This window comes from Lolium perenne, chromosome 2, assembly GCF_019359855.2.
Source record: "Lolium perenne isolate Kyuss_39 chromosome 2, Kyuss_2.0, whole genome shotgun sequence".
NCBI lineage: Eukaryota > Viridiplantae > Streptophyta > Magnoliopsida > Poales > Poaceae > Lolium > Lolium perenne.
In genome coordinates, this window is record NC_067245.2 from 20,875,085 (window position 1) to 20,889,697 (window position 14,613).

Genomic DNA, 14,613 nt, shown 5'->3' on the forward strand with positions numbered 1-14,613 from the left:
GGTGGCGTTGAGTTGGTCATCTACCACTTCCCTTCTTGTCAAGTTCATTGGGTCTCGTGGAGAATATCCTTCCTCAATGATACGCCAAAGCTCGGTAGAAGCGCTGCGCACATGGGAACGCATTAAGAATTGCCAATTTTCAAAGCTATTAGATTCAAGAAGCGGTGGTGAACCATGAGTCAAAATGCGAGGCATGGGTATTGGGACATTTACGGTGTAATCACTTGGTGGTGGCACCGCATGATTACCTCTTTATTGTCCCGCAGCCGGAGATTCATCCTTCCCTTTTGATGAGGTGTCAACATCCTCAAGATCCTTTTCCCGAGATGGCTTTGTCGATTGCTCAACAAATACAACGAGAGGAAAAGTGTTAACTTGTGGTGGGGGAACATTGACACCTCTCTTAGGATCTATGATGGGGTTTGGTTTTGGAGTAATCAACTCCATCATCATAGCCTTCAATTGAGATACAATGGATGACTCTAATTTCTTGAGGTCATCCAAAGTAGCCGGAGTATTATCGGCAATTGATGATGGAGATGATTGCTCACCGGGAAGGACTCCATTCACATTCACCTCTTGATCGGCCATTTCTTAGGCGGTAAAGCCCGAGCAAGAAAACCTTGCTCTGATACCACTTGAATGGATCGTAGCGATCAAGAGGGGGGTGAATGGACGCTACGTCAAGTTTTAGTCTTTTTCAATTTTTAGTGCAACGGAAGGTAAAGGTGATAGCTTTAGCGATGGCGGTGTTCCTACAATGATCCTAGACAAGTACAACAAGCAAAGGAATCACACAAGATAGTAAGAGTAAGGAGCGGGACAACCGGAGGGCGCAGAGACGAGGCTAGGTTTGTTTCCCGCAGTTCCTCCCACAAAAGGGAGTACGTCTGCGTTGAGGAGGTGCTAGCCTCACACAAGAGGCTAGACGGCCACACCACGAAGGAATGCCTCACCTTCTTCCTCGAGAGAGCTCCACGAAGGTGCTCCCCCTTCTCCACTAAGGCACCGGTCGAGGCGGTGATTCCTTCACAAGGTTGGGGCGAGCTCCACACCACAAGGAGGCTCCCAACAACCCTTGGGGCTAGTACAACACCAAGCTAGCCTCCATGGATGCACTTCTTCCAAGATTCCACCATAGGAACTCTACCACCAAGATCCACTAAGGACTACCACGAATTGGTGAAATTTCTCTCGGTAGAACGATAGATCGGGGTCTCCTCCACCACTCCTCAAAGTATGAGCAAGATTGATTGGGTAGGGAGGGAGATCCCCTCAGTTTGAGCTCAGCAACAATGGAGGAGAGAGAGAGAGAGAAGAGCTAAAAACGAGCTGGGGAAGAAGGGGCCTTTTTATAGGTCCCTCCAAATCCAACCGTTATGTGTTGTTTTTGCCTAAGCGGTACTACCGCTTCCGGGAAGCGGTACTACCGCTCTGAGTTTGAATCCCCATAGAACTTGTCCACGTGGACACATAGCGGTACTACCGCTCGCGGTACCGCTCGAGGTACCGCAGCAGGGTCCAAACCTTACTGGGCTCGAGGTACCGCAACAGAGCGGTACTGCCGTAACATGTTACGGTACTTGAGCGGTATCGTGGGCGGTACTACCGCTTGCAAGCGGTACTACCGCTCAAGGTACCGTAACTTGTTCTGTGGGTCAATCTCGTGTGCAATCCTCAGAGCGGTATTTCAGAGCAGTACCAGTAGGGGTAGCGGTACTACCGCTCCTAGTACCGGTAGTACCGCTATGGCTAAAACAACTTTTTCCTCTTTTCCTCTCCTACCTTGTTACCTCGCGACACACACACAAAACCAGAAAGCCTAAGAACTACGCTTCGGTCTTCTGATCATAATTTGTCCGGCGAGGGCACCGTACACCTTGGAAACCTATCAATGACAAACTTTGTGCACGGTTAGAATTGTTCGAGTGTTGTTATCAAACACACAAAACAAGGGATATAGATCTTGCTCTTACAACCAAGAAATAAACTCGACCTCCAAAACCGCAAAAACCAAAGATCCTTGCTCCAGCACGTTTATGGTTTGTGGCCCAAAATGCCCCAGTTAGCGGGTGGAACGGGCGATTAATAGGTTTTGCCGACAGATACGCATGACCACAACCACTGGCGTAGCTACGAACCATTCCGGGGGGGGGCACCGCCCCCCCCCCCCCCCCCCACTTTTTGCCAATTACTGGAGATTTTTTTTCCACCAGGCCTAGTACAGGAAAATTTGAGCAATTTGCCCCCCCCAAACAATATTTTTTTTGTGTTTTGCCCCCCTAGAACTTCTCAGCAAGCTTCGCCACTCCACAACTCCGCACACCTCGGATCCACAGGAGTTTGATGGACCGCAACCCATCAGATCAGGTACCTCCACTCTTCTTAAAACTGAACGTTTTTCCAAAATCAAAATAATTTTTGAGATATTTTTAAAATTTTCAGATGTTTTCTAAATCTGAACAAATTCAAAATTTGAATTTGTTTAAAATCTGAATGTATTTTTAAAAATTAACAATTTTGGAATTTAAACAAATTTCAAGTTTGAACAAATTTTGTGTTTTGAATGGATTTCAAAAATCTTTCATAATTCAAAATTTGGAAGAATTTCAAAATAAAATTTGAACATTTTCACATTTTAAAAAATCAAGAATTATATTATAAAAAGTAAAAAAGAGGAAACTGAAAAAAAACATAAAAGAAACATAAAAGGCATGTGAAAAACAGAAAAAAAAATCCCGCAATTAGCTAGGCCCATCTCCCTGCACATGGTGTGCGGTGACTTGTATTCACCGACCTGGTATAGGCCTGTAGGGATTACCTCATTACCCGAGGCCACGAGTGAATCGTATATGCCTACCAGATTGGCATGTACCGCGCAACACATTCCCGCGCGTGATACGTTCTGAAGACGTTGGTTTTTTTCTTCTTTTCTTTTCTTTTTTTCTTTTTTTCTAATTTTACTTTTAGTACTAAAAAATGTTATGATTTTAGAACTGTTCAAATCTGAAAAATGTGTAGATTTTAGAAAATATTCGGATTTTAAAATATTTAAATTTAAAGATTTTAAAATTATACTTTTTGTAGATTAATAAATTCTTTAAGTTTTTGTTCATTTTTAAAAATAATTTTCAAATTAAAAAATGTTCTGATTTAAAAGTTACTCAAATATGAGAAAGGTTGAATTTCAAAAATATTTAAATTTTACAATGTCAAATTTTCAAAAACAGTTAGATTTAATAGATGTTTAAATTTTGAAAGATTTTAGGATTTTTGGATAGATATTTTGAGAAATGAAATAGAAGAAACAAAAATAACAAAATAATAAAGAAAAGAAAAAGAAAAGGAAATGTACCTAGTCTAATGGGCCAAGATGTATGGTCTGGGGGTGTGCGACACCTGGTCCATGCCGATTATAGGTGCAAAGGAGCTACCGATGTGGCACACCGCCGTAGACAAAGACGAGGGGACCGCTATCATTGAAGATAGGAACAACGCTACTAAAGAGCTATGTATTTTGAATTAGGTGTCCGCACTCGAATGCATTTCATCGTCGATATTATTTTGACGATCTTTCAAACAAGACCAATGTTGAATATCTTCTCGAATTGTAATGCTTTCGAACTCTAAACTCAGATGATAAATTGAGAGAACTTTCCATAGCCAGCTACGATAGTAGTGCAATTTTTCTATGGCATCAAATTTTATCTTGGTTTGATGGTTTTGTTTCATATAGTTTTTCTATGTGTTTCGTTAACATTCCATATTTTGTGTTTTGCTCGATTTATTTGTATATGTTTCATTTGGCTCTTAGTGTGTTTCTCTTGGTTTACTAATTCCATAAAGATTTCATGCATCTTTCAAAACTTTATGAAACCTAATCAAAACCATAGCGGAACGTTAGTGAAACATCATAAGACATGAGCATCTTTTCAAAAACTATACACAAGGAAAGGATGTATGATCTAGGTCAAATCTTGTCAATCTGATAGTTTATTTCCCTGTCTAGATTTTTCTACTTAGAGTGATTTCCATTGGATACTTTCTCGGGATAGATTTATTGGGGTCAAAACTCTCGATATGGGAAGAGTATGAGGTTGGGTTGGGGTTGCACTATAAAATCTTGCTTCATGGTTCACTTGAATTGTTTGTCAAAAGGCTTATTTGACTTGTGATCAACTATACTTATCTACTTGAATTGTGGCCAAACATGAGAATGTCAAATATTGTGCCACGAGATAGCTTGGTTGAGAAGGAAACATTCAAGGAAGGCTTTGATCTTTGCTTCCATGTGGCAAGCTTTGCAATGTGTCGATCTTGCTTCCTTCAGAAGCTATCTTATCGTGTCAGCTTTCATGCTTCTTAAGCTAGATGTCAATCTGTAGAGGGCAAACGTTGTGCTTCCGGAGTCGCCACATAACCATACCGATTTAATAACATGTGTTCCATGACCGGTGCTATCTAGGAATATTATTTTCATTAAATGTTGAAAGATTTTTCGCGATGTGTCCATTAAACCTTTAGGTTGTCGTCAAGATATATGCACGTTTAAGTGTATTGTAGAAAAGTTCGATTATTTTCATGAGTTTTAAAATGGCAAATTAAAGACTTCTAGAATTGTGTGCAGTGGTGGCTTTGAAACCGATGCCAGGTATCATGTCTTGAAGGTGGAAAGCATCATGAGCTTACACCACTCTTTTGGCATATAAATGCCAAATTCACCGGCTCCGCTCCACCTTTCGCCCCATTAATATATGAAGGTGCCAAAAATATCGCTTCTTTGTTTGGGTGGTTGCTTACGCCAAGATTCTCACCACCATCAATCTCGACACTCCAGGATGGCCCGATCAACAAGTTATCTCACATCTACCATGCAACTCATCTACCATCATTTCTCTTTCTTGACAACAGTAAAGAAAAAAGGTGATCTAGTAGGCTTGCATCGGATATCGAATGTTGTATATTTTGGGGCTTGGTGGGGCGGATCAGTCATGACCATACCGAAGGCTAAGAAGAGGAAGGCAAGAGGCATCATAAGACACATTATTTTGGGTTATTTGGATGGAGCTTAATAGGACTGTCTTCCACAGCTCTTCTATGCTCTACCAGGATGAGATTCCCCCTTCCGTTTTATTTGTGTCTAATTGAATGGCAGAGTAACTCTTACTAAAAGATATAAAAAAATTTGGTTTAAGTAAACAAACAAACTGTATTCTGTGCAACCATTAACATGGTGATGCACTGCACTTGTTACATAGGAAAGTTGTTGCTCTATACACACATAGCAACACTTGCTATTTTTATCCGGTGATACAAAACGAGGATGTGACGCGCTTCACCTAATAGCTCATGTGTGCACCAACTAATTATTCATTCAGGCTATTCCCAACTAAATCTGGAAATCTGATAATAGTCCATGCGCCAGAAAATAGTACATGAATTATACAGCAACCGAGAACAGCAAGTCTTTAAGCTCCAGCAGTGAAACAACACATTACTGAAACCTGCATATGACGGCATCACGGGAGGAACCACATCGGGTTCGAGTAATCCGAAAATTTCTTCCTCGTGAACCAGCGTCGGAAGACTTGGACGCGCGGCTCCCCCTCCACCCACCGGCACCTCCCGTTGTCACTGGTGGTGTACCGCCGCCGGGGTGTCACATGCGCGTACAGGGACATCATGGCTATGTCGTTGGAGTTCCTGTCATCAAAGAAGTAGATGCCCTCTCCAAAGCTAGAGCCGGGGAAATCAGCCACGTTGTAGGACCTGGAGCATCCCCGCCCAACGAACATCATCCTTCCATCGAGCGAATGCAGCTCGGTCCAGGCGTGCTGAACCAGGCCGGCGCCGGTGAGGCTCTGCGTCGCCTGGTACACCTGGAACCCCCCTGTGTGCGGGGACCATCTAGGATGATCTCCCACAAATCTCACGACCATCAGCAGTTCCCCATCGGACTCCACGAGGTAGCGACCCCTGATAGATCTGGAGCTGCGAGGTCCTCCCTGCACCAAGTACTCATAGTGGTGTGCATTTATCCCCAAACACGCACCCGTACCTCTTTCATTTTCTTTGAGCTTGGATATGTCGTACACGACGACATGCTCCAAATTGCTGAGGAAATGGAAAGCTCCTTTGTGATGTATGACATCCTCGAGTCGGGACGACGATCCACATAATGTCTCCATGAACCCCATGGCCGCCGGAGGACGAACATTGGCCACCTCCATGCTCCAGAAGGCAAGTTGAGGGCAACGGGTCGAACATGGCGAGTCGATGATGGCAGCGCCGAAGCACGGCGTGTCCCGCTCCGGTGGGGAAGAGAACGTAGCGGCCAAGATGGATATGGACATGGCTGCCCGTACACCCCCTCCCATGGCCACGGATGCCACACAATAGACGTGGTTGGGGAGGAATAAGCGCTGGTCCTTATGGAGGTTGAGGAGCATGTGGCCGTTGGTCTGGCCACGGGCGAGCATGAGCCAACCACCATCATAACAGCCGAAGAAGCGGGAATTTCCAGTGTCTTCCCCGATGCGGAGGTTGTGGGTTTCTCCGTTGCTGATGACACAATAAAAGGATACCCTCCGCATTCTGCACGGCGATGGGACAGGAGAAGTGGTGGTCTCCGGGAGGAGGAGCCACGGGAGTTGACGCGGGAGCTGGGGTTGTCGGACACCGAGCCACCAATCGTGGCACACCATCAACATGTTGCGGCGGTCGACGGGGCATGGTAAGCGGCGGGCGATCTCGGTGAGGAGATCTCCATGGAGGTCCTTCCACAGCCGAAATGCAGACTCGGCCATGGGAGAAGAAAGAGATGGAGAGGTCCAGATGCGGATCCTTGGTGGTCACTAAGAGGGGAGGGGTAACAAGCGAGTATGGAGAGGAAGATGTGTCTTCCCATGTGAGCTTTTGATCTCTTTAATAGCCATCAATTTCTCTTCTAGAAGGAACGGGAAGATGGTACACTTATCGCAATAGATAGATGTTTTTATACAATTAAAAAAGTGGATACTTACTTATTAAGCACTTCGTGGTGGGTGCCACTTGCATAGTGTCCAATTATGTCATATGTAGTAATGATTTTTGGACTAACCGTCGCTTAATTTACGGCGTGTGTGCGGTTGCCTTTTTGGCACGGCGCATTTTTCGAGGCTAGCACGCGCTTGCTGAAGAAGAGAGAACATTTTGTGGGGCCCACCATGTGATACATTTTCCTCTTCTCCTCTTGTTGTGTTCCTATTCTATATTAAATATCAAGGGTGCTTATCTGTATCCATCTCCCCAGTTTTATATTCTTGTCCATGCAACCCCATCTTTATCTTCATCTATTACATTTGGACGCACCGATGCCTACTAAGTTGGACGGCAATAAATAGCATTTTATAGGGATGATCCGACACCTAAGCACCACTGGACCACCGCATGGGAAACTCATGCCTCCTCGAAGACCCACCAGGGGTTATTGCGTGAGTCGTTTTCACAACACTTGGTACCACCATGGTGTAATAACCCAGAACATAGGAACATCGAATGGTGGATTTAGAATTGGGATGTGCATTTCATCGCAAAACGAGAAAAACTTTCGCGCCTTATTGCATAAAAACCTAAGAGGGATCGAGGTTCTCTCTCGTTGCAATTAGGGTTAGGCAATGTGAGGTTTAGAATTTTGACATGACCTCTTTTGTAATTATTGAATTTGGGAGCTGATTTGAATTGACAAGTCATATTTGGATTTAAAACTAAAGAAGTAAAAGATAAACAATAAATATAAAGGAATTATGAATTCATAATTCAAAACACTTCATAATTCAAATTACTTCATAATTCAAATCATATCAAATGTATTTACATAATTCCAATCACAATATTTATAAACAAATAATTCATAAGTAATTGATACAATTACAAATAAGCTCATAAGGAAAATTTGAGCTTCATTGATCATACATACATATACATTGTATTTACAATATTTATAATTACAAGAATTGGATGAATAATAAAACAAAGTAAAAGAATATTACAATAAACTAAAACCTAAACTAAGTGTCTTGAAAGAATTTGTCCCTTGATCATTTCTAGCTTTGAAACCTGCAAAATAGAAAGAAGAAACTAGACAGGGGGTTAAGTCAAGTGAGAAACTAGACAGGGGGGGTTAAAACCAAGTGTCTAGGACACTTGGCAATGTCCAAAACTTGGCCATAACCAAGATATGCACCAGCAGACCAAACCTGAGCCACACAGGAGCTCAAGTTTTACCAAGGGATCACACAGCTCATAGAGCTGCTGTGGATCCAACAGCAAGCCAAGGTCAGGGCTTAGTCACCAAGTCATGCCAGGCTTGTGTGTCACAGCCAGAGATGAACCACAACCAGTATAAAAGGGTAGAAACCCTATAAAGAAATCACAAGTTGACCAGATAATCATTCAACCAACAACCAGCAAGGAACAATGCACACTTCATCCTATTCTTGCTCAAGAATAGCACAACCAACCACTGAAACCATTTATCCATCCAAATCAACCAACCAAAACCCAACAGAAGACATGGGGACTTAAACAAGATCATCAGGAGCTAGGAGGAGCAGGGAAAGTAACCAAGATCATCCAGCAACTGCTCAACAGTAGTTCAGCTTAACCATCTAGGAGCTGGAACAAGGTATATCAAATACCTGGAGAGGATCCAGTGGATCCAATCCATAATTTTTGCATGACACAAGGCATGAGATGAGCAGATGCTCATGGGGTTGTCATCACTTGGTGTTGACCAAGGATCATTGGCAGAAAAGGGAGCAGCTAGAGCCAAAACCCATCTAGACACTATTCATGTGCAAATAAGCAAGGATAGATGCACAGATGTGCAAACAAGCAAAGATAAATGCACATATAGCACCAGTAGAGGATTTACATGAACTAGGAGCTACCAAGAACCACCTAGTGGGATCCTAGCCACTAAACTGTAACATCCCAAAAATTTCAAAACAAAACAAATGAATTTCCCTAGTTCCACATTTTGGAACCAAAAAAAACTTTTATTAAATGAAGTATGATACATAGTGATCTTGTTTAATTCTTGCGCTATTGCCATGATTGATTGTTATAATAGTTTGAAATGATCTTAAACCCTAAACCTTACCCCTCTTTTCACCATCCTAGCAAAAATAAAATAAAAGGAAATTAAATAAGAAAAAGGCATATGTGCCTATGACTATTTTTATAAATCCTTACCCTAAGCTTTTCCACTTTGCTTAGAGGTTTGGAAAAACTTCACACACCTTACCTAGTACCTATCAAACCAATTCCAAGTTGTTTCCAAAGAAAATAAAAAGAAACTAAAAATGCCATAGAGGCATATGAGAGAAAAGTGCAAATTTGTGAAATTAAGAATATTGACCCTAGTACATGTTATGAATGGAGGGATCACTCCTATATACCATTTCAACACTCAACAACACCATTTGGGTCAAGCCAAGTCAAGTTAAAATTCAAATGCAACATATGCATAGAGGCATATGTGGCACATAGCCATTTCACCAATTTTTGCCTTATGACTTTAAACCTTGACCAAATGATGTGAAACCTTCTCCAAACCTAATATAACCCTAAATTAACCCTAACCCATGTCCAAGTAAAGCAAGATCAACCATTTACAAGTTTAGTAAAATTTGACACCTCATCTCTTATGCATTAAGGCCAAATTTGCAAATCTTTGAACAAGACCATTTGAAATGGTTTCAATGGTTTGAAAATGTTTCTAAACTAATAAGAATCACATTAGAGTCAACAAAAGTCAAATTAAATGGAGAGAAATTAAATAGGGAGAAAATCCCAATTTCACTCGCATACACATAAGGCCAATATTGCAAATCTTCACCAAAGGCCACCATAGCTCCATCTTTGGTTTCTAACATACTTATATAACTCAAACAAACCCAAATGCATCAAAGAAACCAGAATAAAATCAAAGTTTAACTCAAAACCATCTCACATGTGATGATGGTCATTTGTGTGATTTTTAACATGATCCCCTCTTTACCCCTCTGGCTTTGACTTTTCTTCAACCAAACTTGGTCAACTATTACCATGTCATCCAAGACCATGTCAAGGTAAACAACTTTCATGTTGACCACACACGCTAATGTTGACCAGGTTGACCAGTAGAGAATTGCCAAGTGGAGACTTTGAATTAATGAGAAGATAACCCCAAATTTGAAATCTCACAAATCTTCACCAAATTGACCACCACCACCACCATTCTTTCTCTTTAATTATATCATTGAGATCCACCAAAAAGAAATCCAAAATTCGACCAAAATGTTCTTGCGGCCATTTCCTCGAACACCTGGCAGGCAACATTTGGAAATGGTGAGACATGCTTTTACACACCAGTATTTCAACTAAACCCTGCATGATCAGAGCTGATCATTACTCCCCCTTGTCCCCTGCATCTTTCCCAGTACTTGCTTTGGATGATTAAAGCCTATGGAGAGCAAAAACCGACCATGCCGTGCACCATGCTCACCCACATACACTCATCCTCTCTACCCCTTCCCTATCCCTCTCACCATGTCAAATAGGTAGCCTACCCTCCCCTGAGCACGCCAGTACCCTTCCTAGCTCCCAGCTTGCATGACATTGGCTGCACAACGCATGCCCAGACACGCCAGAATCATGCCAGGCCACGCGGTGAGCGCGCACAGGCACGTTCTGGACGCGCCAGAGCACGCGCGTGTGCCATCACCCTCGTCCTCCCCTGCAGCCCTACTCCTGCATCAAGCGTCGCCCCCATCTCCTCTACCCCGTAGACATCCTCGCTAGCTCGCCCAAGCCTTGTCACCGTCGCAATGATCCGAGACCTGCCGCGCCCGTACTGAGAGCACTCGAACGTTGCCAGCACGCTCCCGTCCTTCCTCTGCCGTCCCTTCACGCTCACTAGCCTCGCCTAGACGTCGCCTACACGACGCGACCTCTACCTTGCCCCTTCGCCGTTCCAATCGCCGTCGCCATGATCGACCGCGAGCGTGCCCCGCAGCACCCCTCCATCCTATAAATAGAGCCTCTCCCGTGCCTCAAGCTCCACACCAAACTTGCTCCCCTCCTTCTCCTGGACCTCCTCGACTCACTCCCCCTCTCCAATTTGCACCATAGCCCGTCAATTGCTCGCTGGATTCCGCGGCGGTACTGAGGAAGAAGACGACGATTGACGCCTCCCCAAGCGACGCCGCGACCACCAGTACACTCCCCGTCCTCGACAACCCCGCTGTGCATCGACGCCGTTGATCGCCGGAGCTTCAGCACGCCGCCGACCCCCGACCTCCACCGCCAGTACACCCTCCTCTCGCCGGAGAAGAAGAAGCACCACAGCCGTGCGATCTTGTTCTAATCCAACGGCCAACATTGACAGGTACCGTTTCGGTGAAATAACCCACTGACGCGTGGGACCGCTTGCCAGCAGGCCCGCGCCGTTACTGGGCCTGTTTCCCCCATTCAAACCGTTTCGGCCCAAATGTTTCCCGCCTAAGCCCAGTTAGATTTAATTCAAATAAAATGGTTTCAGCAATAATTCAATCCTGGTCTGTGCCATAAATTGAATAGTTCAAAATCTACAAACTCAAATTTAGCAAATCAAAATGTTCTGGAAAGCTTATGATTTGATCTAGCTAACCTCACTGGGTTCAACCCCATATGTTGTGTAGATTTTGAATAGCATAAATAACAAAACAGATACTTTACAGCATTCAAATAAATCTTAAAAATCAACCATTTTGAATTTCGAAGTGAATCCAACTCTAATAATTCACATTTGACATAATCTAATTGTTTATGCAAAAATATAGCATAGTTGTTTTGCATGATCATGGACTAGATCCCAATAATGGCTATGGAGCCATTTCTAGTCCATTTAACACATACACATAAACTTATGTAAATAGTATGGGAGCTTCTCTCTCATTTAAATTGTGATCCTAAGTAATTAAAATAGAGGTACTGACCTTGGTCTAATAAGCCTCATGCTTGATTACTTAGAGATTTTAAATCATTTAGATGTTAGTTTTAAATTATATGAGGTGTAGCCACTCATTTAAATTATTACTCCCTCATAATAGATATGAAAGGTTGACCTGGGTCAGCTTATATTTCATACCTTATTATTATTTGTGGAGATTAAATCCTGACATGATTTAATGAGAGGAAATTATTTTCTCCAAAGACTTAAATAGCAAATCAAATAAATGCTCCTAATGAGAGGAAATTATTTTTCCCCTAAATAAGAACAAACCAAGTAACTCACCATACCATGCTTGAATTGATGTTAGAATAAGTTGTGTGAACCCTTTTGTGTGTTTTAGTCTAGCATGTAAGTATTGTTTGGTGATTGTGTACTTCGTATTCATCTATAGACGCTAGTACCGGAGACTATCAAGAGGAAGAGGTATTCTACCAAGAGGAAGAGCAAGAGAACTTTGATCACATCACCAATCAAGGCAAGCTAACACTCTTGCAAGGTTCCCTTGTGCAAAGCTCTACAAGAGCAAGGCACCATTATTTTTATTTTATGCTTAATGCTCCTATTCCAAGTTTTTTACTTTACAAGCTTTTCTAAATTTTGTTTATCAAAGTTTACTTTTTGATTCATGATTCACTTGGTTTAGATATAGAGTAGAACAAGAGCATCAAAGTTAGCCTAGAGCAAGAAAAGCTAGTTAGCACCCCTCATGACTAGTTGCTATTGCTAAATAAATAAAATTGATTACTCTAGATGGGATCAGGTGAAATGAAATGACTTTGAAAACCTTGGAATGATGATTCATTCTATTGAAAGATTTTGAAGGTGAATATGACTTGTGAATGACTTGGTGAATTTTACAAAAACTGATGGTTGGGTTCGGATGCGATACCATTCCAATTTGAAAGTACCCCCACAATACCCAATATGGGTAAGGGCTTAACTAGAAATTTATGTGCTTTAGTATGGGTTCCCTCTAAACAAGCGTCATCGGGGTTAGGCTGGAGGCTGCCTCTACAACAAAAGAACTGATGAGAAATGATGTTAATATGAGGTGAATGTCCGGCCCAAGCCCTGTGCAGTTCCCGGGTTGACTGCGGTTTTCACCGGGAGGCCAAGCTCATGGGGAGAGGTGCTCATACTAAAGTATATAAGTGAAAGGTTATGGTTGGTAGTCCGCATACGGAGTATGGTAAATCAGGGCCAGTTAACCCTGATGGATTATTGCAAATGTTGTGGCACAAGTGTACGACCTCTGCAGAGTGTAGAACTATTCGAATAGCCGTGTCCACGGTTATGGACGGTTGGAAAGGCCATACTGTTCCGTCATCAGACCATTTTCAAAAATATGACATATGACTTGTGACTCGAATTTGAAAGGTGAATGGTGACTTTGAATTGAATCACAACAGAGTTGTGGGGATGACACTAATGTTCCCACTTGAGTTAGTTTAGCAAATGAAGAGTCTTTTCTAAATGTTTATGAAATAAACTTGGCTTTATGCAAATCAACCTAGAGCTTAGTATCCCCTTACTAAAAATTGATAGTGCTTACACTAGTATTAGTTTGCGAGTACTTTAAAAGTACTCATGGCTTTGTCCCTGGCTATTCAAATGGCCAGACTATGAAGGTGAACAGCAGTACGAGGAAGATGGACAGCAGGACGTCTACGACATCTAGGACTACTCCCGACGTCAAGCGTTGGCCTGTGGATTAGATAGCCACTACTACTTTGCTTCCGCTATTTGTGATGTTCGTTGATCAATAGATCAACTACTATTGTAATTTTGGATCATGTGATCTACCTTTGTAAGACGATTATGTGTTGTAATAAATGATGACTCTATGATATTCAACTATTATGTCTCGCAACAACAATATTCCTGGGATTGCGATGTATGGCATAATAGGCATCTAGACTTAAAAATCCGGGTGTTGACAAGTTGGTATCAGAGCCATTGTTTGACCTTAGGAGACCCTAGTTAGAATGGACGTCCTAAAAACATAGTTTCAAAACAAAGAAAGTGAATATTTCTGAAAAACTTATTCTCACCCTTATCTTAAGATCTTTTCAAAAGAATAAATCCATGCTCTACTTTTCTTTGTAATTGTACATAAAATTTTGCACACTTGATCACTTCATTAACTTACTCATCCTCATTGCTCACAGATGGAGTACCAATGGGAGTTCTATCAACTTGGTCGTGGAAGAGACCTAACGTTCAAAAAAGATTTGAAGCAACTAGTGGAATACCTAGGCCACCCGTATCCCGAGTTCTTCGGAATACCCCTCAAAAACCACTCCGGAGAACCACCTCGGTGGGAAGTTTCTACTGATCTACGAAGAAAGCTTGGAGCCCCGGTATGGGAAACCATCTGGTTTTCTGTAACGGGAAACACTTGGAAGGAAGGACTAGTCAGAGCTATGCAAGAAGCAATTTTCCGTCTGTGCGGACAAAATGAGAACAAGATCAAGAACACTAGCTTCATCTACTACCCAAGACAGGATTCCATGGGAAGACCGATGACCATGCCACCACGTACGGAGATGAACCCCTATGTAGCACACCAGGACTTCAAGATGTACAAAACCCGCAGG

At 42.5% G+C, this 14,613-nt stretch overlaps 1 protein-coding gene across 1 annotated transcript; it reads right to left on the bottom strand.

Moving 5' to 3' along the window:
- Nucleotides 1–5,519: 5,519 nt before the first annotated feature.
- On the bottom strand, nt 5,520–6,806 carry LOC127329796 (uncharacterized). Its single transcript, XM_051356235.2, has one exon. It carries the CDS (start codon nt 6,804–6,806, stop codon nt 5,520–5,522), a length of 1,287 nt encoding a protein of 428 aa, XP_051212195.1.
- Between the last annotated feature and the right edge of the window lie 7,807 nt (nt 6,807–14,613).